This window comes from Salvelinus sp. IW2-2015, linkage group LG1 (assembly GCF_002910315.2).
Source record: "Salvelinus sp. IW2-2015 linkage group LG1, ASM291031v2, whole genome shotgun sequence".
NCBI lineage: Eukaryota > Metazoa > Chordata > Actinopteri > Salmoniformes > Salmonidae > Salvelinus > Salvelinus sp. IW2-2015.
In genome coordinates this window covers 8,341,471-8,366,912 of record NC_036838.1, presented here as the reverse complement: position 1 = coordinate 8,366,912, position 25,442 = coordinate 8,341,471, and the positions used below count along the sequence as shown (strand labels likewise).

The 25,442-nt window shown below is 42.3% G+C and overlaps 1 protein-coding gene across 2 annotated transcripts in view; it reads right to left on the bottom strand.

Annotated features, from left to right (window-relative positions):
* Nucleotides 1-556: 556 nt before the first annotated feature.
* Nucleotides 557-25,442, bottom strand: part of LOC111960436 (nidogen-1) — a 58,432-nt gene continuing 33,546 nt past the window's right edge. The window contains exons 9-20 of one of the 2 annotated variants that reach the window (XM_023982473.2): nucleotides 21,607-21,744; nucleotides 20,600-20,728; nucleotides 20,109-20,252; nucleotides 11,590-11,718; nucleotides 8,762-8,998; nucleotides 7,823-7,995; nucleotides 6,703-6,829; nucleotides 4,681-4,852; nucleotides 4,243-4,400; nucleotides 3,752-3,875; nucleotides 2,655-2,767; nucleotides 557-1,094 (exon numbers count right to left, since the gene is read on the bottom strand). In XM_023982473.2, coding sequence (XP_023838241.1) covers nucleotides 976-1,094; nucleotides 2,655-2,767; nucleotides 3,752-3,875; nucleotides 4,243-4,400; nucleotides 4,681-4,852; nucleotides 6,703-6,829; nucleotides 7,823-7,995; nucleotides 8,762-8,998; nucleotides 11,590-11,718; nucleotides 20,109-20,252; nucleotides 20,600-20,728; nucleotides 21,607-21,744 — 1,763 coding nt within the window. In that variant the 3' untranslated portion in view covers nucleotides 557-975. The remainder of the gene's footprint in view (nucleotides 1,095-2,654; nucleotides 2,768-3,751; nucleotides 3,876-4,242; nucleotides 4,401-4,680; nucleotides 4,853-6,702; nucleotides 6,830-7,822; nucleotides 7,996-8,761; nucleotides 8,999-11,589; nucleotides 11,719-20,108; nucleotides 20,253-20,599; nucleotides 20,729-21,606; nucleotides 21,745-25,442) is intronic. The other variant, XM_023982486.2, reaches the window with a different exon arrangement.

The following is a 25,442-nucleotide window of genomic DNA, read 5'->3' as shown; positions in this document are numbered from 1 at the left end:
CTGCCCTATTGGCCATTCTGGCTCGGACAAGGTTTACTTACATAAGCCATGGCCAGAGATTTTGCGTTCGCCACAGTTCATTTTGAGATCTTTTAGAAATATAATAAAATGTATTTACAAATGACAATGTGTATTTTCACAAACCACAAACTGGTATTATAGTTACTGTACGCTTTTAAAAAAGACAAATAGCTTCCTGATAACTAACATGTTACTGTACTAACAAAGAAAAAAGGCCATGTACACAACTTGTAAAAATGTTAATAGGACAGCTGCACATAATGTAAATGTCCTTGTTTTTTCCTCATAGTCACCGCACAGCTGCACACACAGTACACGCATTAACCTTACGTAACACTCCTATGGTGGGCTGTCAACCCTCTCAAGGGGAGAATGAGCTCATCAAAAGGCGATGGGCCAACTTCTCTCCAGATAGGCTTGTGGCAGCCAAACACCAACAACCTGGCGTTACGCCCAACAATCTGTACACCTTCACAGTAATAATCAGCTATAACTGGTCATCAAGAGCACCAATCGAAACGTGTACTTCAGATAATACGTCTATATTTCAGGTATTTATTTACAATACAAAAAAATACAATGTGACTTTTTATCAAATGGATCAGAAAATAATGGCAAAATAATTTTGGAGATTTCAAATACACACCGTAACAAGGTCAAAGGACTAGATAGGTGTAAGCAATAGGATAGCAACCCCACCTAACTAACCAGAGAACTACAGTAGAGATCGCTATCATATCCTTACAAACTACCCAATACTCTCAGATCTGCCAGAGGGGAATCAACAAGAAACTGAGCAGTACAGGCCTAGCAATCTGAATGGATTTGGGCCACAGAGTAACCGCCAACCGGATACAGCTTATCATTCTTCCTATAAAGAGGAAGTTGGAAGGTACATGTGTCACAACCCCTTTGTGCAGTTAGGAGGATAATCTACTATTCTCTCTTCAGTCCTCACAAGTTCCTCTCCACACAGCTTCCGTCCACCACGTCTGGGCACCGGCAGGTGAAGCCGCCGCGGCGAGGTAGACAAAGGTGTGAACAGCCTCCGTTGTTCGAGCAGTAGTTATACGCTGCGGGAGACATTTGGATAACATTACCATCACTTACAGGAGTTTCTAGTTATTTGGCACAATTGCACTTTAAATTGTACTTTGAAATCAAATGCACACTACATGTGGTCTGAATAAATAGAGCAAATCCCACCAAAAGCAGCAGTAGGTACAGTTGAAGTCGGAAGTTTACATACACCTTAGTCAAATACATTTAAACTCAGTTTTTCACAATTCCTGACATTTAATCAGAGTAAAATTTTCTGTTTTAGGACAGTTAGGATCACCACTTTATTTTAAGAATGCGAAATGTCAGAATAATAGTAGAGTGATTTATTTCAGCTTTTATTTCTTTCATCACATTCCCAGTGGGTCAGAAGTTTACATACACTCAATTAGTATTTGGTAGCATTGCCTTTAAATTGTTTAACTTGGTTCAAACATTTTGGGTAGCCTTCCACAAGCTTCCCACAATAAGTTGGGTGAATTTTGGCCCATTCCTCCTGACAGAGCTGGTGTAACTGAGTCAGGTTTGTAGGCCTCCTTGCTCGCACACGCTTTTTCAGTTCTGCCCACAAATTTTCTATGGGATTGAGGTCAAGGCGTTGTGATGGCCACTCCAATACCTTGACTTTGTTGTCTTAAGCCATTTTGCCACAGCTTTGGAAGTATGCTTGGGGTCATTGTCCATTTGGAAGACCCATTTGCGACCAAGCTTTAACTTCTTGACTGAACGCATCTCCTTCCTGAGCGGTATGACGGCTGCATGGTCCCATGGTGTATATACTTGCGTACTATTGTTTGTACAGATGAACGTGGTACCTTCAGGCATTTGGAAATTGCTCCCAAGGATGAACCAGACTTGTGGAGGTCTACAATGTTTTTTCTGAGGACTTGGCTGATTTCTTTTGATTTTCCCGTGATGTCAAGCAAAGTGGCACTGAGTTTGAAGCTAGGCCTTGAAATACATCCACAGGTACACCTCCAATTGACTCAAATTATGTCAATTAACCTACCAGAAGCTTCTAAAGCCATGACATAATTTTCTGAAATTTTCCAGGCACAGTCAACTTAGTGTATGTAAACTTCTGACCGACTGAAATTGTGATACAGTGAATTATAAGTGAAATAATCTGTCTGTAAACAATTGTTGGAAAAATTACTTGTGTCATGCACAAAGTAGATGTGCTAACCGACTTGCCAAAACTATAGTTTGTTAAAAAGAAATTTGTGGAGTGGTTGAAAAAGGAGTTAAAGACTCCAACCTAAGTGTACATAAACTGTAGCCAATATGCTGTAATAATGTATTAGGCCTACAGCACAAACCTCATTCTTACAGAACAGTTTATTAGATTGTTACATTTTTTAAGTCATGTTTATTTTATATCTGACAGGTCGATCTCGGCTTACTTTTTGACTACGAAAGTGATCTTGACTCAGAAAGGGTTGGTGACCCTCGACTATCCCCAAATGGCACCCTATTCCCTATACAGTGTACTCATTTTGACCAGAGCCAATAGGATGCCATTTGGGATGCAAACCAAGGCTATTGAGAGAGTGAGGAAGTGTGAGGAGGCTTACCTTGTGGGCATTGAGTTGGGGTCGTGGCAATGCCATACACTCGCGAACGCTTCTGTGGCAGAAACTCGTCCGTTTCTCTGTCCGTTGTGCGGTCCACGGCTACCACCGCCTCCCTGGCAACAGCAAACAACATTATCAAAACAGTCTCTAAACAGTCGCTGCTGCCTAAACATTGGCATTAAACAAACTTAAGACATTTATGAGACACTCGTGTTTTTAAATAAACAGTACGGTTTCAAATGGCTAATGAAGAAACACCTCGTACTCATAACTATGAAGTCTACTACCATTCTTTTGAAGGCTTACTCTTTTGACTAGCATGAAAATCTAAATTCTACATGACAAGAATCCTTTCTATCATTCATTGCCAAGGTTTTTTATTTATTTTCATTAATCTTTTGAAAATGGGGCAATATACTGGCCTGGTGTATACAAATCTGAGCATTGTAAGTAATGGGAAATGTATGCATGCTCGTGAAATAGGTGTGTATGAATAACTTAATTAAGCAAATGAAATTGTATTCGTCATGTACACAGCTTATGAAAGGTCATGTACACAGTATGAAAGGTGCAGTGAAATGCTTAGTTACACATCATGAAATATATTTAGGCAAAAATGACAGACAGTAGCTGACAATTAGCAAATTAGAACTCAAATTATTGATCATGGAATTTATTTTTATATGATTTAAATATATATGGATATGTAGCCTGTAGGTCTAGACCTACAGTATTTCTATTTTAATGCAGTCATCTCTGTTTTCTGTTCTTCATCTTTTTATCCTTCCCTATGTTTGTAACAATTGCAAAGACATTGGCGACTTTATATTTGTAGTCAACTTCGTTCTGCAGTTATCGTCAGTCACACAGAATAAAAATGTTTAGGCCTATCTGTCTCTATGTATAGCAGAGATTTTATGTGTATAGTAGGAGAATCTACAGAAGGGCTGTCAGTAAATAACAAGCATTTTCAAGTGCAACTTTAGTAACAATAGTTTTGGGAAACAGCTTGGAGATTTAACGATGCTCCTACGAAGGTTCAACCAATGAACTTAGCCTTAAGATGCTTTTGGGAAACCGGGCCCAGGTGATCATACCTTCTCCAGTCAGTGTAGTAAAGGTTCCTCCCATGGGATACGATGGCGAAGGGATACTGAATCCCCTCCACAATAGTCCTACGGTTCCTACCGTTGGGGTCCATACACTGTACCTTACGAGTACCTGTAAAGGTAAAAGAGAACATGCAGCTGTCAAACCAACATCCCTGCTGCTAGCACCATGCTCCAACTGAGTCATCTGAACTGCCTCAGTAGAGTGGGATTTTCTCATGGATTGCTACATAGCATGTTTAGCTCACGATATCAATAGTGTTAGCATGTTTAGTGTAGTGTCTTTACCAGAAACGATAGGGTTAGCATGTTTAGCATAGTTTATTACCAGCACCACTAGTGTTAGCATTTTTAGCATACTTTCTCAACAACATCAATAGTGTAAGCACGTTTAGCATAGCTTTTTACAGATAGTGTTAGCATGTTTTTCGTAACTTCTTACCAGCATCGATAGTGTTATGTTTAGCATAGCCTCTTACCAGCATCGGCCCAGCACAGCTGCTGGCTCTCAGGGTCGTATGTCAGGCCGTTGGGCAGCCCCAGGTCGTCCTTAACCAAGACTGTCCTGTCGGTTCCGTCCATGTTAGACATCTCGATTTTGGGCCCGTCTCTATTCCAGTCTGCCCAGTAGAGTCGTCTGGACAACAAGCCAGAGAAAACATGTTCCTGGCACGATGCTTAGAACCATATTTTTAAACCAACAGCTTTAAAAGGAACACAGCACTGGTGATTTGTGTTGTCAAACCTACATTATGCTATTGAAACCATGAAAAGGATAACCTGCCAGATTCGCTAGCGAAATCGTTCCAGGCCTTAGCGGTTAAGGACAATATATCTTCAGCACAAAGAACTAACTGCTTATTTAATCACACATTTTCATCAAAGGAATCACTCAGACATTGTCCAAAAACACGTACCCATAGGAGGGGTCAGCGACGATGGGCCGAGGGTTGACCAGGTCGGTGTCGAAGAGGACACGGCGCTGGCTTCCGTCCAGTTTGGCCACCTCAATCCTGTCCTTCATGGAGTCCGTCCAGAACATTAGTCGGGCCAGGTAGTCGATAGCCAAACCCTCTGGACTCTCCAGGTCTAAGGAAGAGAGGAGGAGGACATCATTACGCCTAGATCAGACAGAAACTGCTGATTTTCTATGGGAGTCATCAGGGATGGAACTTAAGGAGTTGGGGCACTGGCCAGCTGGGGTAGTAGACTGCAATTCCTACAAGCCCGGGTCCAAAATCTTTCAGAAGAGAACATTTCAATAGACAGCAAGCTAGTTGGTCACATTTTCTACAAGCCCAATATAAAAAATACTATCCTTAGGCAAGCTTTATTTCCATCCCTGGGGGACACTACATTGTCAAAAGTATGTGGACACCTGCTCGTTGAACATCTCATTCCAAAATCATGGGCATTAATATGGTGTTGGTCCCTCCTTTGCTGCTATAAAAGCCTCCACTCTTCTGGGAAGGCTTTCCACTAGATTTTGGAACATTGCTGCAGAGACTTGCTTCCATTCAGCCACAAGAGCATTAGTGAGGTCGGGCACTGATGTTGGGCAATTAGAGATGGCTCACAGTCAGCGTTTCAATTCATCCCAAAGGTGTTTGATGGGGTTGAGGTCAGGGCTCTGTGCAGGCCAGTCAAGTTCTTCCACACAGATCTCAACATATCATTTTGGCTCTTGCTCTGTGTATGGAGGCATTGTCATGCTGAAACAGGAAAGGGCCTTCCCCAAACTGTTACCACAAAGTTGGAAGCACAGAATCATCTAGCATGTCATTGTATGCTGTAGCGTTAAGATTTCCCTTCACTGGAACTAAGGGGCCTAGCCCGAACCATGAAAAATAGCCCCAGACCATTATTCCTCCTCCACCAAACTTTACAGTGGGCACTATGCATTCGGGCAGGTATTTGTCCGTCGGACTGCCAGATGGTGAAGCGTGATTCATCACTCCAGAGAACACGTTTCCACTGCTCCAGAGTCCAATGGCGGATAGCTTTACACCACTCCAGTCAACGCTTGGCATTGCACATGGTGATCTTAGGCTTGTGTGCATCTGCTTGGCCATGGAAACCCATTTCATGAAGCTCCCGACGAACAGTTCTTGTGATGACGTTGCTTCCAGAGGCTGTTTGGAACTCGCTAGTGAGTGTTACGTGCTTCAGCACTCGGCAGTCCTGTTCTGTGAGCTTGTGTGGCCTACCACTTTACGGCTGAGCCGTTGTTGCTACTAGAGCTGTCCGGGGCAGCTCTAGCAGGGCAGAAATTTGACAAACGTACTTGTTGGAATGGTGGCATCCTATAACGGTGCCACATTGAAAGTCATTGTAAGGCTCTTCTGTAAGGCCATTCTACTGCCAATGTTTGTCAATGGAGATTACTTGGCCGTGTGCTCGATTTTATACACCTGTCAGCAAAGGGTGTGGCTGAAATAGCCGAATCCACTAATTTGAAGGGGTGTCCACATACTTTTGGATATATAGTGAACATTGAAAGACTACCAAAACAATGGATGGCAATCTGCCATTTGTCCGTGTTGTTTCACACATGTCAAAAGATTAAATGAATGGAACTTTTGATGGATAGACAAATCGCAGATGTGTTTTTGTTTACACATTATACCCACATGTAAAGCCTTTATAAAGATAAATTAAGAGAAATAAAACATGATAAATGAAAAGTTAACTATTACCATTCTTGATGGATTTCATGGACCATGCTAGCTAGGTTTGAAATGATCTCAGACCAGTGTACCGCTCACCTGTTGTGACGAGAGAGTGTCTCCTCCCTCCAGACTGGCCTGAGACCTGTGTACTAAAGCTGTTGTGACGAGAGACATGGTTTCTGCTCCCTACAGGCTGACCTCAGACCTGTTGTGACAAGAGAGATGGTGTCTCTTCTCTCCAGACTGGCCTGAGACCTGTGTACTGCTCACCTGTTGTGACGAGAGAAATTATGTCTCCTCCTTCCAGGCTGGCCTTGCTGATGGAGGGCCCTGTAATGTCCGTCCAGTACACCATCTTCTCCACACAGTCGTAGGCCACGGCGATCGCCACTCTGTCCTGGGAGCAACACATAAAGACAGAGGGTTTTATTGATTAATGGTTTATTTAGATCGGGACAGATACAAACACATTGTCACATTGAAAAGACCAATCATCCAATGCACTTTGCACCATAGTAGTGTGTGTAGCTGGCCTGGCACTAAAAAAAATCAAATGCCCTTCTTTTTTCCCTTCTTAACTGCTAATTGGAAACCATGCAAATGTCAGAATATAGGATGTCACACACACTCAATAGAGCCCCTGTTCACAGCAAGAGAACAATTTATAATGTAATAAATTGTTTAACTAGATTGTCACATTTATGTTGCAAGCAGAACAGGAACTACTTTAACAGTGATAATATCTCACCCCGTTCATTTCACAGATGGGGTTCAACCAAATGACATAAGAAGTACATAATGTAACATTACATTTCAAAATGGCAGAATGCGGCTCGCCAAACAATTGAAGCTTTTATGGGGAAGAATCCCTCTGTATGTCCAGTTACATGTTCTGCCAGACCATTCCACGCTCGTGAGAAGAAAGAAGAAAAGCCTGAGGACGAGTATGGATGGTCAACTCACACAATCAGGAGATTGTTCAAGTGGCATTTGGGACATTCCAGAGAGTGGGTGCGTGGACCCACAACACCCATCAACGCACTCTCAGTCCGGTTAAAGGAAACATCTGATATGCGAGCAAGAGATTAGCAAATCCCCCTCTTTTCATTCAACCTAAGACTGGGGGTCTGAGAAGAAAGCTCTGGCCATCTGGTGACCGGCCATCTTAACAAAGTGTGGTATGCCGGGGCTTACAGAGGAGTGACTTACTGACTGAGTGAATCTCTCACTCGAGAAGAGAGTGAGTGAGTTAACATTTGTGAGTCAATAAGTAACTTCCCTCAGTTGCTTGTAGTGAGTGATGTGCAGTTATTGACTGAATGAGTAGCTATCTGACTTTCTGTTTGAGATAATGTGAGGTGAGTTGAGGTGTGTCAATGTGGGGCCTCACAGGCAGGTGAAGCAGGGCTTTGGCCTCCCCTTTGTTCATGCTGTATCCGTCCAGAGGGATGTGCTCGATCTTCCCGCTCTGGGCAAACAGCAGGTGGGTCCCTGGGGCCACAGGAGAGACATCTGGCCTGGTGGTGGGTCCGATCGGGAGAGGAATCACTCCCTGGTCAATACCTGTCAAGGGAGGACAACTGAAGTTACATTTCCCACTGGGAACAGACGTCCTATCAACATCTAGTTTTGGTTTATATATGATTGAGTTTTCAACTAACCTGATTTAAATGCGAAATCAACAAAACTTTCAACCATGCCATTGAATTTAGGTTAAAAGTTACTTTACTTTGATTATTTTTTGCAAATCCAATCAGTTTTTCACGTTGATTTAATGTCATCACATATCATTTTTGTTGTTGAAATGACGTGGAAACAATGTTAATTCAACCAGTATGTGCCCAGTGGGTTCCTACTGTATTTTTATTTAGCATACGGGTACAAATGTTGAGTGTAATGGAATAGACATGAGTGCTATGAATGCATGAATATGTTGAATATGAATATTAAGTCTTGTCTACTTCCGGCGCCGACAGAGATGGCCGCCTCGCTTCGCGTTCCTAGGAAACTATGCAGTATTTTGTTTTTTTATGTGTTATTTCTTACATTGGTACCCCAGGTAATCTTAGGTTTCATTACATATCTTTATGTACATATTCTTTTTCCCTTAACACTTGTGTGTATAAGGTAGTAGTTGTGGAATTGTTAGGTTAGATTACTTGTTGGTTATTACTGCATTGTCGGAACTAGAAGCACAAGCATTTCGCTACACTCGCATTAACATCTGCTAACCATGTGTATGTGACAAATACAATTTGATTTGATTTGATTTAAGGTAAAAGCCAAGGATGACCAATCGGCCCGTCCACCTTTTGAGGCAGTCACTCACACAAAGGTCTTTGGCCGGGGCCAGTTCTAGTGTTGGGGATCTCCTGACCATTGCCGTCCACACACCAGCACTGCCCAATGCTACCGTGGCACTGGGTGGGCTCGTAGGCACCATGCTGGTCGCAGGTAGGAACGTACTGACTGACGGTGGGGCGTGGGCGGAAGAAGGAAAACGAGCCTGTGTTGGAAGAGACCTGGATGCTTTCTCTGTCTCGCTCGCACTGCGTCTTCTCAAGCTCTGGAATAAAACAGAAAGATGACAATGAGAGAAGTAATAAAAGAAATAGAGGAAATTAAGAAAATAAAAATGATCCTACATGTCTTTTAGAAAGGTTTTTAAGAAATTGCTTCTTTAAAAAAAAAAAGCGCTATATAGCTTTGGTTTAAATATAATTGCCTTACTGTACTACATGGCACATGGCAGTTCAAAACTAAAGTTACTTGCCCACTACTAATATGGAAAACATGGAATAAGGAGAGAGCCGATRAGCATATGATTCAATGTAGAATATTTTTGCAGTCCCGTAACTCTGACATAGGGGACACGGTGACATCTGGAATATAGTGTCTCACTGAAAGACTTATCCCCAGGGTATCTGTCTGGTTAACCACAGACTAGTCATAACAATCTCAAACAGCCGGAACATACAATCTGCGCTATGCACAACGTCTGGCCGCAACAATCAACAAAAGCCCCCAAAATAAAGACAACTAGTCAACGATGGAAACAGTGAACAGTTTTCGTCAGACGGTCGTGAACCGTCGAGACGAGAGGAAGACAACCAGGTCAACTCTCACAGGGTCCAGGCACTACAGTGTGTACTACAAGTATAAGTTCATACAAAGGAGGACAAAATGAATCCCCTTTTCAGAAGGCTTGTACAGAATATGACAAAACTGGAGGCAGAGGAGAAGGAGCTATAATTAGCGTACATACATGCAGTTGACACCTGGATTGGACTTGAACAAAGCGGTAACATCTGAGAAGGATGCCAACTCACAAACACCCAAGGCTCCAGTACATGRCATGAAAGCTGCAGCCTATAGAAAAATAATGGAACACTTGAATACACATACCCTATATTCCCAAATATACGGTGGTGAGTTGAGTCAAAGAGAAAATGGATTGGTTGTTAAGTTAATAGGGGCAAGTCCTACTTTTTCCTATTACTTCAGTTGTTGTTGTTTATTAAATGTTTAAGTTCCTGTTTGTAACTCCAGTGCATCTTTACCTTTATGTTCAACTAAATTGGACTATTGGCCCTGGCCAAAAGTAATACACTATATAGGCCATTAGGGACGCAGCTCAGGAGTCTGGGAACATTGTCTCTATTCCAGCACATCCTGGTGACATGTTCCAGGCCTTTGGCCCTATTTGTATGGAGAATGAGCAGCTATGTTGGTCTTTCTGAACGGGGATCGTATGTTATGTGTCAACACCAACCTCCCTTTCCATTCCTTTATCCTCCCTACATAACATCTGTGTGTTGTTATACCCATCCCCGCACAGGAAGGATGCAGTGTCAAATGTCAACCTTTAAATGTCATTCAAGGGGGAGGGAAGAGGGGAACATGTGGTCAAGGCACACCAGAAACCAACAGACACTCAGTTCAGAGTGAGTKTCAGAACCCCGAAGCACACGCACACACACCCTTCATCCCTCCTCCCTCCCCCTAACAGTTCCATATTTTAGCAGTCTCATATAGTCTTATATCTGTCTTGTGGAAGTACACACTGTTCCGGCCTTCGCCTCAATCCACGTTCTACCATGCTGGGAGCGTTCCATGATTAAATAACTTTCTATTGGTGCCAGGCGATGACGCAACACTGATAGACTTGTTTAACTTAGCGAACAGACCTACATTAATAAAATGCACTGTATATACTGTTTAGTCCACTATGGCTTGTGTGGACATTCAATATAAACAGTTTGTCTCTGGTATATTATGCTTTCCTTTGATAACAAATCTGTCTTGCTCCCCCGCCTCCCTCTCCCCCCTCCCCCCNTCCCCCCTCCCTCTAAACCAAACTATACTGTTAGGAGCTTCACATGTTCCAGCTGTTGGCACTAAGACAGAAAAGTAAAACTACGCGAATCCTAATGTTTTGAGTGGAGGAAGATGTCTGATGAGAGCTCGAACTAYACCCATGCAATGTACACTATTTAGATACTTCCGGACATAGCCGTACAATTTAGAGGTTCCTTCTGAATGCATGTCTCTTGACTTCCCTTGCACATTTTGGACTACACTGCCTCTGGCTGCTGTTTAACTTAKAAGTATCAGTAGCCTTGTCTGAGACAAAATGGCCCACTGGGTAGGAGCCTATATCCTGTTTCTGCAGCATGAGGCAGCTTAATGTACACCCCCTGTCCATTTCCTTAAAGGGCCAATCTGCACATCACAACTTATAAATGTCTCATGAACTTATTTCAACTGCCATACCCCATCAGAACCCAAAATATAMGCTTATTTTACTCCAATGTTTGCARACATTGTAATTTTAAACAAACAATGTATCGCTTTAAAACATAGGTTAAAAGTATAATTTTGATGTCATGGATGGTCAGTTCTTGCATCCATAGCTCCATCTATACACTTGAGAATGGTTACATTTCTCCAGCCCCATCCCTGAGCTATTTACCAAAGCACTGGCCGGGTGTTTGAACTGCAGATTCACCCATTTTTAGAGTCATTGGTATGACTTGACCGGGGATCAAACTTCTGTTTGATTCCAAATGACCATGACCCTGAGAAGAAACTCCTCTCACAGAACTTGGGGTTTGAAAAGGGGGTTTATTTACACCAAAAAGCCCAGGGGTTACCTACCTGGGGAGCCAKGGGCACACTGGAAGCCGTCGCCATGGAAACCAGGGCGGCACTGACAGGTRAAGGAGCCCTGAGAGTTATAACAGACGGCGTCCCGGTGACAGCGACCTTGCTCGCACTCGTCAATGTCTGTGTGTGTGAGGAACAACAGTCAATGAGAAACAATAAGGACACAGATGCTAAATTCAACTGAAAATAAGGTATCAAAATATTTTTATATATAGCTGAAATATACACAGTCAATTGGAATGTGAATATTAAATCCTGCTATAAAAATACGAAAAGTATTGGTATTGCACTACTATATAAAGTATCTAAATGTGAAACATACATTCATGACATGTCACATACTGTGTTATGTAATGGTGTTAGATGGGGAAAGAAACTTTTTCTTTAGAAAAGTACAGTCAATAAAACATTGTATCTGCATAACTCAAGTACTGTGTACACGTGTTGAGGCTTAGCGTTCGATAAGGTCAGGGATACCATTCTTTGGCTGCAACTTGGATGTAACACACCCAGCTCACTACCTCAACCTCTAAAGTCTACTCTAAGGTCAACAAATGAAAAAGGAGTTCTACAACTCCACAAGGACATATGGAAATTCCTACTGCTTTCGTTTGGTGGTGGGCCATGTTGCATTGTACGAGGGAAAATAAGACATACAGGGATGGATGGATGAATAAAACGCATGACCAACGAGCTCCCCAGCTGTAGGGCCGGGTTGTTTGCATTTCCTGTCCAGGTGGATACATTTCCTCTCGCAGGGGCCTCAGTGTGGGTGCATTACAACGAGAAGTATCTCAGAGGGTCCAACATAGAGAGACCCAGTGGAGAGTTTAGAGAGAAGACATAGTCTGTTTTTTTTAAGCTGAAGGGTTTGTGTGTTTCTGTGGTGTCTGGGGGGTTCCAAGAAAAGCAAAAGACAACTTTCTTTTGCATGATGGACAGTAACGTATACTATTCTAATATGGCCTAGTAACTMGACAAGGGCTACAAAGGCAAGTCRGGACACATCTGCAGTAACTCGTGGAGGGGGGGGTCACACTCGGACAATCAGAGAGGGGGCATATTATTGTGGACCTGGTGGTACAAAATAATCAGAGGTCTGACTGCACAGAGATGCTTGAGGAAATGGTCACAATTGTAGACCAACGAGTGTGTGTTTCCAGAGGAAGGGGGTAGTATATCTGATCTCCATCACCAAGGACTTGAGAAGGTTAATCAAATCTCCTGATTTTTGCTCAATTTTGCATGCCTGTTCTGTAGGTGGCACTGTGTGCTCTTTTCGAAGGATGGGTCCCGGTCTTTCGGGGTCCCTGGGATCCGGGGTGACGGGGGTGGTCTGCCGGTCACTGGGATGACAACCCATCTTGGGACGGGGAGGGGTTTTAGCGGGTGGAATTGTGGGGAACAATTGGAGGTTTACTTAKKAGCAATGCAAATATCATGGTATAGCTATGGACACTCAATCTTTATGGTMCTTTTTAATGGTGAGTTTACACACATATATTATGATAAATAAACAAAATTATATATTATTTTATGATGAATAAAAAAATGTCCTCTCACTGTCAACTGTGTTAATTTTCAGCAAACTTAACATGTAATTAACATGTATTTGTATGAACATAAGATTCAACAACTGAGACATAAACTGAACAAGATCCACAGACATGTGACTAACAGAAATTGAATAATGTGTCCCTGAACAAAGAAACACATTATTCAAAATCAAAAGTAACAGTCAGTATCTGGTGTGGCCACCAGCTGCATTAAGTTCTGCAGTGCATCTCCTCCTCATGGACTGCACCAGATTTGCCAGTTCTTGCTGTGAGATGTTACCCCACTCTTCCACCAAGGGACCTGAAAGTTCCTGGACATTTCTGGGGGGAATGGCCCTAGCCCTCACCCTCCAATCCAACAGGTCCAAGACGTGCTCAATGGGATTGAGATCCGGGCTCTTCGCTGGCCATGGCAGAACACTAACATTCCTGTCTTGCAGGAAATCATGCACAGAACGAGCAGGATGGCTGGTGGCATTGTCATGCTGGAGGGTCATGTCAGGATGAGCCTGCAGGAAGGGTACCACATGAGGGAGGAGGATGTCTTCCCTGTAACGCACAGCGTTGAGATTGCCTGCAATGACAACAAGCTCAGTCCGATGATGCTGTGACACACCGCCCCAGACCATGACGGACCCTCCACCTCGATAAACGCGAATCCGACCATCACCARTGGCGAGACAAAACCGTGACTCATCAGTGAAGAGCACTTTTTTCCAGTCCTGTCTGGTCCAGCAACTTTTTCCACATTTTGTTACATTACAGCCTGCCATACAACAGGCCTACAAGACCTCAGTCCAGCCTCTCTCAGCCTATTGCGGACAGTCTGAGCACTGATGGAGGGATTGTGCGTTCCCAGTGTAACTCGGGCAGTTGTTGTTGCCATCCTGTACCTGTCCCGCAGGTGTGATGTTCGGACGTACCGATCCTGTGCAGGTGTTGTTACACGTGGTCTGCCACTGCGAGGACGATMAGTTGTCCGTCTTGTCTCCCTGTAGCGCTGTCTTAGGCGTCTCACAGTACGGACATTGCAATTTATTGCCCTGGCCACATCTGCGGTCCTCATGCCTCCTTGGAGCATGCCTAAGGCACGTTCACACAGATGAGCAGGGACCCTGGGCATCTTTCTTTTGGTGTTTTTCAGAGTCAGTAGAAAGGCCTCTTTAGTGTCCTAAGTTTTCATAACTGCGACCTTAATTGCCTACCGTCTGTAAGCTGTTAGTTTCTAACGACCGTTCCACAGGTGCATGTACATTCATTGTTTATGGTTCATTGAACAAGCATGGGAAACAGTGTTAAAACCCTTTACAATGAAGATCTGTGAAGTTACTTGGATTTTTACGAATTATCTTTGAAAGACAGGGTCCTGAAAAGGGGACGTTTCTTTTTTTGCTGAGTTTARATTTGAAACTTGTATCTCATTATGGTAAATTGTGAAATAAGTATAGCCAGTTATAATTGTAATGGTGTAACAGATAATAAKAAGAAATAATGAGAAGGAATATAATATCTAGTGTTTACAGGAAACTCATTCAACAATTTTAGATGAAGTTGTGTGRAAAAAGGACTGGGGCGGCAAAATATATTTCACCCATGGGCAAAGAAATTTAAAATGGTGATGATATTAATTAACAGTAATTTTKATCCAAATGTGCAAATTGTCCAAACAGATCCTCTAGGTACATGGATGATTTTAAATATGTTATTGGAYCATAAACAGATATAGCTCCTTAACTCCAAATAATGATGATCCACACTTCTTTGAAAATATATATAATAATWGATCAACCCTACAAGCAATACAAGACTATTATGGTGGGAGATTATAATACGGTTTTAAATACCTCTAAGGACCGTAAAAKAAATCACACTTCAAACTATCACSCTTAAGGAAATCAAGAATGTCATGGATATATTGGAACTATTGGATATATGGAGGCTTAAATATCCTGACCTAGTGAGATATACATGGCGGAGGCTCAATAAAGCTAGTCGTCTTGACTACTTTCTTATGTCATTCTCTCTGGCACCAAAAGTATAAAAAGTGKTTATAGGGGACAGAATGCGGTCAGACCATCAAATAATTGGCATATATATTACTCTTACAGAATTTACACGTGTGCGAGGATATTGGGAATTTAATCAAAGCCTATTGGATGATAAMWWSWWKTTAACTAGGACAGAAGAWWTTATARCTGACTTTTCCCGACATAACAYAGGTACAGCAGATCCCCTTATTGTATGGGACACTTTTAAATGTGCCTTTAGGGGCCATGAAATTCAGTACTCAAAAGCAATTTCGGTCAAAAGAGTCCATATTAACAAAGGAAATGGAAGGACGAACAGAACAGAAAGATAGCAGTAAAAACTTAACCATAGAGGCTCAGAATAAGTTAGAAGAAAAACCAAAAGTAATGGAGGAACTTGTTCAAGAAAGATCATGTGTAATATATTATAAAAACATTAAGCGAACTGGATGGAATATGGAGAAAAATGCACCAAATTATTTTTTATCTTCAACATGATGCCAAAAATAATTTACTGAAACTTGTCACAAATGACAGTCACCCATGATTCACCAAACAATATTTTTTTAAAGGAAATTAAGTACTTTAAGCATATTTTCGTTTCAGCCTCCTCCATCTCCACTAACCAAATTTAACTGTATGGATTTCTTTTCTATTAATAATGTAAAATAAACAGTTGTACAGAAAGACTYGTGTGAAGGCCAAATTACAGAGGAAGAACTTCTTGATGCAATTCAAGTGTTTAAGTCTGGGAAAACTCCAGGGMTGGATGGCATAACAGTGGAGGTACACCCCCAAAATAATTATACACTCAGAGGACCGTTATTAGCCGGATTCAAAACTTAGAATTTTTCCATTTAAATTAKTGTACAATATTCTTGAAACCAATAGAATGTTATATACAGTTGAAGTCGGAAGTTCACATACACTTAGGTTGGAGWCATTAAAACTAGTTTTTCAACCACTCCACAAATTTCTTGTTAACAAACTATAGTTTTGGCAAGTCGGTTAGGACATCTACTTTGTGCATGACACAAGTAATTACTCCAACAATTGTTTATAGACAGATTATTTCACTTATAATTCACGGTATCACAATTCCAGTGGGTCAGAGGTTACCATACACTAAGTTGACTGTGCCTTTAAACACTTGGAAGATTTCCAGAAAATTATGTCATGGCTTTAGAAGCTTTCGGATAGGCTAATTGACATCATTTGATGTGTACCTGTGGTGTACCTGTGGATGTATTTCATGGCCTACCTTCAAACTCAGTGCCTCTTTGCTTGACATCATGAGAAAAATAAAGAAATCAGCCAAGTACTCGGAAAAGAATTGTAGACCTCCACATTTGGTTCATCCTTGGGAGCAATTTCCAAACGCCTGAAGGTACCACGATCATCTGTACAAACAATAGTACACAAGTAAGTATAAAACACCATGGGACCACCAACCGTCATACCGCTCAGGAAGGAGACGCTTCTGTCTCCTAGAAATTAACGTACTTTGGTGCAAAAAGTGCAAATCAATCCTAGAACAACAGCAAATTACCTTGTGAAGATGCTGGAGGAACAGGTACAAAATATATCTATATCCACAGTGAAACGAGTCCTATATCAACATAACCTGAAAGGGCCGCTCAGCAAGAAGAAGCACTGCTCCAAAAACCATTAAAAAGCCAGACTACGGTTTGCAACTGCACATGGGACAAAGATCGTACTTTTTGAGAAATGTCCTCTGATCTGAGTAAGAAAATATAACTTTTTGCCATATGACATCATTATGTTTGAAAAAGGAAAAAAGGGAGGCTTGCAAGCCGAAGAACACCATCCCAACCGTGAAGTACGGGGGTGGCAGCATCATGTTGCGGGTGCTTTGCTGCAGGAGGGACTGGTGCACTTCACAAAATAGATAGCATCATGAGGAGAGAAAATTATGTGAATATCTTGAAGCAACATCTCAAGAACATCAGTCAGGAAGTTAAAGCTTGGCCGCAAATGGTCTTCCAAATGGACAATGACCCAAGCATACTTCCAAAGTTGTGGCAAAATGTTTAAGGACAACAAAGTCAAGGTACTGGAGTGGCCATCACAAAAGCCCTGACTCAATCCTATAGAAAATTTGTGGGCAGAACTGAAAAAGCGTGTTTGAGGGAGGCCTACAAAACCTGACTCAGTTACACCAGCTCTGTCAGGAAGCTTGGGCCAAAATTCACCCATCAAGCTTGTGGGAAGCTTGTGGAAGCGCTCGCACAAATGTTGACCCAAGTTAAACAATTAAAGGCAATGCTACCAAATCTAATTGATGTGTATGTAAACTTCTGACCACTGGGAATATGTGAATGAAAGAAAATAAAGCTGAAATAAATCCTTCTCTCAACTTTATTAGGACATTTCATTCTTAAAATAAAGTGGTGAAAACAGGTTTTTAGAAATGTTAGCAAATTTGTAAAAACTAAAAAACTAAAATATCAATTGTACATAAGTATTCAGACCCTTTACTCAGTACTTTGCTGAAGCACCTTTGACAGGCGATTACAGCCCGGAGTCTTCTTGGGTATGACGCTACAAGCTTGGCACACCTGTATTTGGGGAGTTCTCCCCATTCAATTACTCAAATCTCTCAAGCGCTCAGGCTGGATGGGGAGTGTCGCTGCACAGCTATTTTCAGGTCTCTCCAAAGATGTTTGATCGGGTTCAAGTCCGGGCTCTGGCTGGGCCACTCAAGGACATTCAGAGACTTGTCCTGAAGCCACTCCTGCATTGTGTTAGCTGTGTGCTTAGGGCCGTTGTCCTGTTGGACGTTGAACATTCGCCACAGTTTGATGTCCTGAGTGCTTGGAACAGGTTTTCACCACTGTACTCTGCTCCGTTCATCTTTCCCTCGATCCTGACTAGTCTCCCAGTCCCTGACCCTGAAAAACATCCCCACAGCATGACGCTGCCACCACCAAGCTTCACCGTAGGGATGGTGCCAGGTGTCCTCCAGACGTGACGCTTGACATTCAGGCCAAATAGTTCAATCTTGGTTTCATCAGACCAGAGAATCTTGTTTCTGAGAGTCTTTAGGTGCCTTTTGGACAGCTCCAAGCAGGCTGTCATGTGCCTTTTACGGAGGAGTGGCTTCCATCTGGCCACTCTACCATAAAGGCCTGATTAGTGGAGTGCTGCAGAGATGGTTGTCCTTCTGGAAGATTCTCCCATCTCCACAGAGGAATTCTGGAGCCCTGTCAGCGTGACCATCGGGATCTTGGTCACCTCCCTGACCAAGGCCCTTCTCCCCTAATTGCTCAGTTTGGCCGGAGGGCCAGCTCTTGGAAGAGTCTTTGTGGTTMCAAACTTCTTCCATTTAAGAATGATGGAGGCCACTGTGTTCTTGGGGACCTTCAATACTGCAGAAATGTTGTTGGTACCCTTCCCCAGATCTGTGCCTCGACACAATCCTGTCTCGGAGCACTACGGACAATTCCTTCGACCTCCTGGCTTGGTTTTTGCTCTGACATGCACTAACWATTGTGGGACCTTACATAGACAGGTGTGTGCTTTTCCAAATCATGTCCAATCAATTTAATTTACCACAGGTACACTCCAATCAAGTTGTAGAAACAWYTYAAGGATGAAAACAGGGTAGACCTGAGCTTAATGCCAAGAATACTAAGAGTGTGCAAAGCTGTCATCAAGCCAATGTCTGTCACACCCTGATCTGTTTCATCTGTCTTTGTGATTGTCTCTACACCCCTCCAGGTGTCGCCCATCTTCCCCATTATCCCCTGTGTATTTATACCGGTGTTCTCGGTTCGTCTGTTGCCAGTTCGCCTTGTTTGTCAAGCCAACCAGAGTGTTTGTGTCAGCTCCTGCTTTTCTCCAGTTTCTCTTTTCTCGTCCTCCTGGTTTTTGACCCTTGCCTGTCCTGACCCTGTACCCACCCACCTGACCACTCTGCCTGCCCCTGACCCTGCCTGCCGTCATGTACCTTTGCCCCACCTCTGGATTACCGACCTCTGCCTGACTTGACCCTGAGCCTGCCTGCCGTCCTGTACCTTTACCCCTGTTGCTGTAATAAACATTGTTACCTCGACACGGTCTGCATCTGGGTCTTACCTTGATACCTGATAGGCAAAGGGTCGATACTTTGGAGAATCTCATAATAAAATCMTTTTGTATTTGTTTAACACTTTTTTTGTTACTACGTGATTCCATRTGTGTTATTTCACAGTTTTGATGTCTTCACTATTATTCTACATTGTAGAAAATAGTAAAAATAAAGAAAAACCCTTGAACAATTAGGTGTCCAAACTTTTGGCTTGTACTGTACATATATTTACAAMAAAAAAATGATGCAGACAATTACATTGATGGAAGCTACAATCTACCTGCAATATTAAAGCTGATCTACCCCTAATAACAAGTAAAACATAAAAAAAGGTTAAGACCTGATGACAAATATTGTTCCCGTGAGTGAGTTCAGATCATTTAAGTCAAATGATATGGAATCATTTTATTAGTAAAATAAAGTGCTTCAACCTCAGAAAACAGGCTGCCACCAAGCACGCACGCACGCACACACACATCACGCACGCATACACAGCACACACACACTTGTACAGCTAACCTTGTGGGGACACACAATTCAGTCCCATTCAAAATCCTGTTTTCCCTAACCCCTAACCCTAAACCTAACCCGTACTCTAACTCTAACTCTAACCCTAACCGTAACCCAAAAACCTAACCCTAAAACTAACCCTAGCTCCTAACCCTAACACTAATTCTAACCTTAACCCTAAACCCCCTAGAAATAGGATTTGACCTTGTGAGGACCAACAAAATGTCCCCAGTTGGTCCAATTTTTCTTTTTGGGCTTCTTATCCCCACAAGAATAGTTAAACATGCACCCTCAAACACACACACAACTATTTAAGTGTCACCCTACCCTGGCAAGTATGACCATCACCCACGAATCCGGACAGACAGGAGCAAATATAGGCGGACGCCCCCGTGTAGCTACAACGTGCCCGCTCTGGGATGTCGCAGTTATTGGTACCCCTCTGGCAGTGGTCTATGGGACGGTCCACTTCTACAAGGGATAGGGGGGAAAGGGGGAGGCAGATTTTAGACTTGGTGGAGACAGAAATCCCCTGAATCCTTAGTTTGATTAAACTAAAACCATAAAAATGAGTAGCAAATGTGAGAAAGTTCTCAGTAGACGGTTTGATAGACTAATGAAAACAACAGATTAATAGACTGATATGGCATAGAAATTCTTAAACTGGAGCTGAAGATGAATGTAGACGCTATGAAAAAATCTGTAAAAGGTTAGTGTAAAAAGTGTGTATTAGGTTGTGTGAACTACAACGGTTATTTTGGGGGCCATCCAAACAAAGACCAACACAGCTGCAAACACACTTTTTCAGCACTACATACCGACACAGGTCTTGCCATTGCTGGCGAACTGGAAACCGTCCACACACTCGCAGCGGAATGTTCCCGGTTGGTTGTTGCATATGGCGTGAGAACCACAGATCTCGGGTGTCTCTCTGCACTCGTCAATGTCTACAAAATGAGCACATTCAATTCAATTCAACTTAACTCAATTCAAAACAACTTTATTTGTCCCGAGGGCAATTCTGTTGCACCAGATTCATGTTGACTGCAAGTCAGCCATAATAATAATTACATTATTTCATTGCATATTTGTAATAAATGATTTAATGTGATAATTTGTGTCATTTGTAGTTTATGTAGCAATATACTACATTACATTACATTACATTACATTACAGTATATTAGTAATATGAATTATTAGTGATGTTGCATTTCTGATGACATTGCTTGTTTTCCTATGCTAGTCTGTCTCAGTCCTGTAGTACTTGCTTATCTCTTTGTGCGGTCTTGCCCTTTACTGATGTAAAGCGTCTTTGAGTTCTTAGAAAGTGCAAAATAAGCTAAATATAATATCATGACCCCTACTATGAAGATGCCATCTTACTAATACTACGTATTTTATGAAGATCAGTCATGAAATGTAATGAGCTGTTTTCAGCCCAATCTTCCCCCAATCCTTAGTGGGGAAATTGCTAATCTGACCGAAGATCAATGTCTAGGGCAACTTCACTTTCAGTCCTTTTGCAGCTAGTATTTACTCAAAAAATTGCTACAATTGGTATGCTTTGCTATTGAAATCATTTAAGGAAATTGGTCACCACTAAATGGTGCCAAGTAGTCTTCATTTCAAAGAATCCCCAAGAAACCGATAAGTTTATTAGATAATAACAATGTAATAAAGTTATTACCATGCATTCTTTAATGAATTACCAGGTAAATAGGTCAAATCAAGTATAACCCAAACTTCAATAGACTATTCCCCATGTCCCTTATGCATCAGCTGGTGTAGGTTTAAGCTAATGTGTATAGTGTGCAGGGCCCCTACCATAGCATTGACGTCCGTCCCCAGTGAAACCAGTGGAACACTCGCAGGTGAACTGGATGCCTTCTCCGGGTCTGCAGGCGGCATTGGTGTCGCAGCCGTGTCTGCCGGTGAAACATGGGTTCTGCTCTGGTGGGCCACCTGTCAATCAAAACAAACGTCCATTCTCTTGAGGGGCAGCAGTGGGTTCCGTGTTAGTGGGTGATGCCATCAATGCCTAGCTCAGGGTTAGTTCTGATGTTATAGCTAGAATTTAAGTGAAATAGTTGCAGTAAACATGGAATGGACCTGGAATGGCAATTCACTTATAGGCTACATATAGTCCTTCAGTAAGGCTTTTGTGTGGCTGTTTTCAGATGATGGATTTTGTAAAACAAGGGATCAGGGGAGTTCTACTTTGGAGTTACTTCAGTCTTCGGATACTTCAGTCTGAAAAGCCACAGTATAGTACTACAACCTGAAATGAATAGATCCCTAGTAACCCTCACTTTAGTTATTGTTGGAAATGGCTTACGCTGTGGAATAGCTGGACAAGATGTTGTGACATCACACACAGACACACACACAATGTCTCAGTTTTGTAGACACAGGCATGTAAGACACCTATCCTGACTGTTAGACGTGCCGACCGCTTATCAGACGGCTGCTTATTGAGGGGGGGGGGGCACGTTTGAAGTCCCTGCTCCTCCAGACCCCATTGCGTCTTCACAGGAAACTCGGCACAGATGTTCCACTTTTGCCAATAAACTCCAGCTGAGTCAAGTTTGCTTACATAACCTATCCCCCGGCCCCCTGATCGCCACCCCCGGCCATCCCCTATGTACCTTTACCCCTCTCCCGGTGCCTTCCTCTTGCCCTCCCCTCTCTCCCCTTCTTCTTACACCTCCTACCTGCAGTAAATAACCTTGTGTGAACTGAAGCACGGCCCCTTGTTTACCTTATCCGCTAACCTTTACCGTGTCAAGGATTTGGGTGTCTTTGAAAGGCCAGCTGAGGAAATACAACACCACTAGGTTTTTGGTTAACCTACGGATAATGTTACACGACAGATAATTACTATTCGTTTGGCTCGACATTCCATACTGTGTATAGTCAGGAATTCAAACGCTCTTGAAGCGAAATGTATGTAATACGATGGTCCATTGAGACAACAAACGAGTGGTAACAACATCCCCCCCAGATGTCTAAAGAAGAGACACGTATGAGTAGAGACAGAAGAAKCTGTTGGGGAAAATGTATACTGTTACAATCGCAGGTCCTGATCCTAATCTCTTAGAACCAGCTGTCCTGTAAACACCAGCAAGAATCTCACAACATTAGGAACCACCGGTGTCTTTGGTTTTCCCGTTTGACGTCAATACGTTTCATAATAATATTGTGGTTCATAGACGCTACTGAATGCAAGTGCGAGTTTAAATGTAACCCTTTAGCTGCATATGTGGACTTTTTAGAGATCCATCACTCCACTCCGTTCAATAAATTGAACAGTCGTCATTATCATTAGATGGGCTTCACATATGTCCTTTTCCCCGTCTAGTGTGTTGAAATGAGCTAAACCGAACATTTGCCGTGTTACAATCTATCTGCCTATAAAGGGTTAGCTAATGTACAGTGCGTCGCCTTTGGACTCATTCATAAAATGAATAAAGTCCCCTTGATACGGAGTTCCGTCCGATTCTCTTATGGAGTTTCCTCCCGGTTCTCATGAACTTGTTTTGAATTTCCATTGTCATTCCCCCACACCACACTCACACACAGCAGCATCCACCAGTCACAACATAAGAATACACTTTCATAAACTTTGCTCTTCTCACTAACATCAGTAAGCTGACCAGACCACTAAGTCCTTACTGTACTGAGGCTTTGCTTACAATTGCTTTCTCTGAGCAGTCCTTGATATCCTGATGCCAAGGGCACATCTTATCTTTAACTAGACTGCCAGATGTGCTCGGGAGGGAGATGCTACAGCTATTTAGGTCAGAGGCGTTGTGCTGTGATGTGCTGCTTAATTTYTATTTATTTTTTTACTACTTTTGCTTGCTTGAGTGATTTGAGATGGCAGGGAGTTCCATGCTATCATTGACATTCATATTTTGGGGCTTTGGGGACTATGAAGATACCTTTAGTTGCATGCCTTGTGGAATATGAACAGTCTGTCAGAGCTGTATACTAGTGGATTGCATAGATTTGTTTTTAACACCTTAATATTTGAAACAAAACTGCGATGCGATGCAGACAATGTCTCCTGTACTTTGAGCCAGGAAAGGCCAACATTAATTTTGTTGACATTAGATCTCTTGGAACATTGCAGGGCAAGACGTGCTGTTCTGTTTTGAGCCAGCTTTGGCTTTATTATGTCTTTCTTTGCAGCACCTGGCCATATTACTAGGAAGTAGTCAAGATATGATCCAACTACAGCCTGTATGACTTGTTCGGTCAGTTGTGGTGTTAAGAATGCTGAGCATCTCCTTACCCCAGCTCCCCATCTTGCCAACAATTGAATCAATATACCTCGACCATGACCATTTACAGTCTGAAGTGACACCAAGAAGTTTAGTTTCCTCAACTTGTTCTATAGTCACATTTTTCATAACCAGTTCCATCTTAGGTCTAGAGCTTAAAGGGATACTTTGGGATTTTGGCAACGAGGCCCTTAATCTACTTCCCCAGAGTCAGAGTTGCAGTGATTTCGCTAGCTGTGGCCGCTGATGTGTATAGGGTTGAATACTCATCATACATAGACACACAGGCTTTGTTTGAGGCTAGAAAACAGTAACGGGGCTTGTGGAATTTCACACTTTACATGTAGTACGTTAGCGAGGCTTCCATTGAAGAAATCCCTCTGTGTTCTATTAGATAGATAGCTTTTAATCCACGATATGCGTGTAAAGCCATAACACATACATTTTTCCGCTAACAGATTATGGTCAATATCAAAGGCTGCACTGCAATCTGACAGTATAGCTCCCACTGTCTTCTTATTATCCATTTCTTTCAGTCATTTGTGTCATTGCAGTATGTGCAGAATGCCCTTCTCTATATGCATGCTTAAAGTCTGTTGCTAATTTGTTCATGAAGAAATGACATTGTATCTGGTCAAACACAATTCTTTCCAAAAGTTTTCTAAAGCCAGCAGTAGACTTATTGATCTGCTGTTAGAACCAGAAAAGAGCACTTTACCATTCATGGGTAGCGTAATGACTTTAGCTTCCCTGCAGGTCTGAGATTTTTCTTTTTCTCCAGATCATAATATCGAAGATATGAGAAATAGGAGCGGCAAACATATTCCGTTACTATCCTCAGGAGCTTTCCATCTAAGTTGTCAATAACAGGTGGTTTCTCCATTTTTTCACCTCTTCCACACTTAAGTTCATGACATTTAAATGAACCTTGCTTTTCTTTCATAATTAGGTATTTTATGCATGAATACGATGGCTCACAGTTTGTTTTTGGAGTTTAATGCCTGAATTTGCCCACTTTGCCAATGAAGTAGTTGTTGAAATAATTGGCCACATCACAGGGTTTTGTGATGAATGAGCCATCTGACTCAATAAAAGACGGTGTTGAAAAAGTCTTTCTGCCCATAATTGAATCGAATGTTCTCCAAAGCTTTTTCCTATCATATTTTATATATTTTATCATAGTTTCATAATACAGTTTCTTCTTCTTTTTGTTTAGTGACATCATTTCTCGAGTTACAGTAGGTTTGCCAATCAGATGTGCAGCTAGACTCATTAGCCAATCAGATGTGCAGCTAGACTCATTAGCCAATCCACTCTTTCGTTCAGTTCCTCATTGATCCACGGCGTCTTAGCAGTTCTAACAGTCCGTTTCTTAAT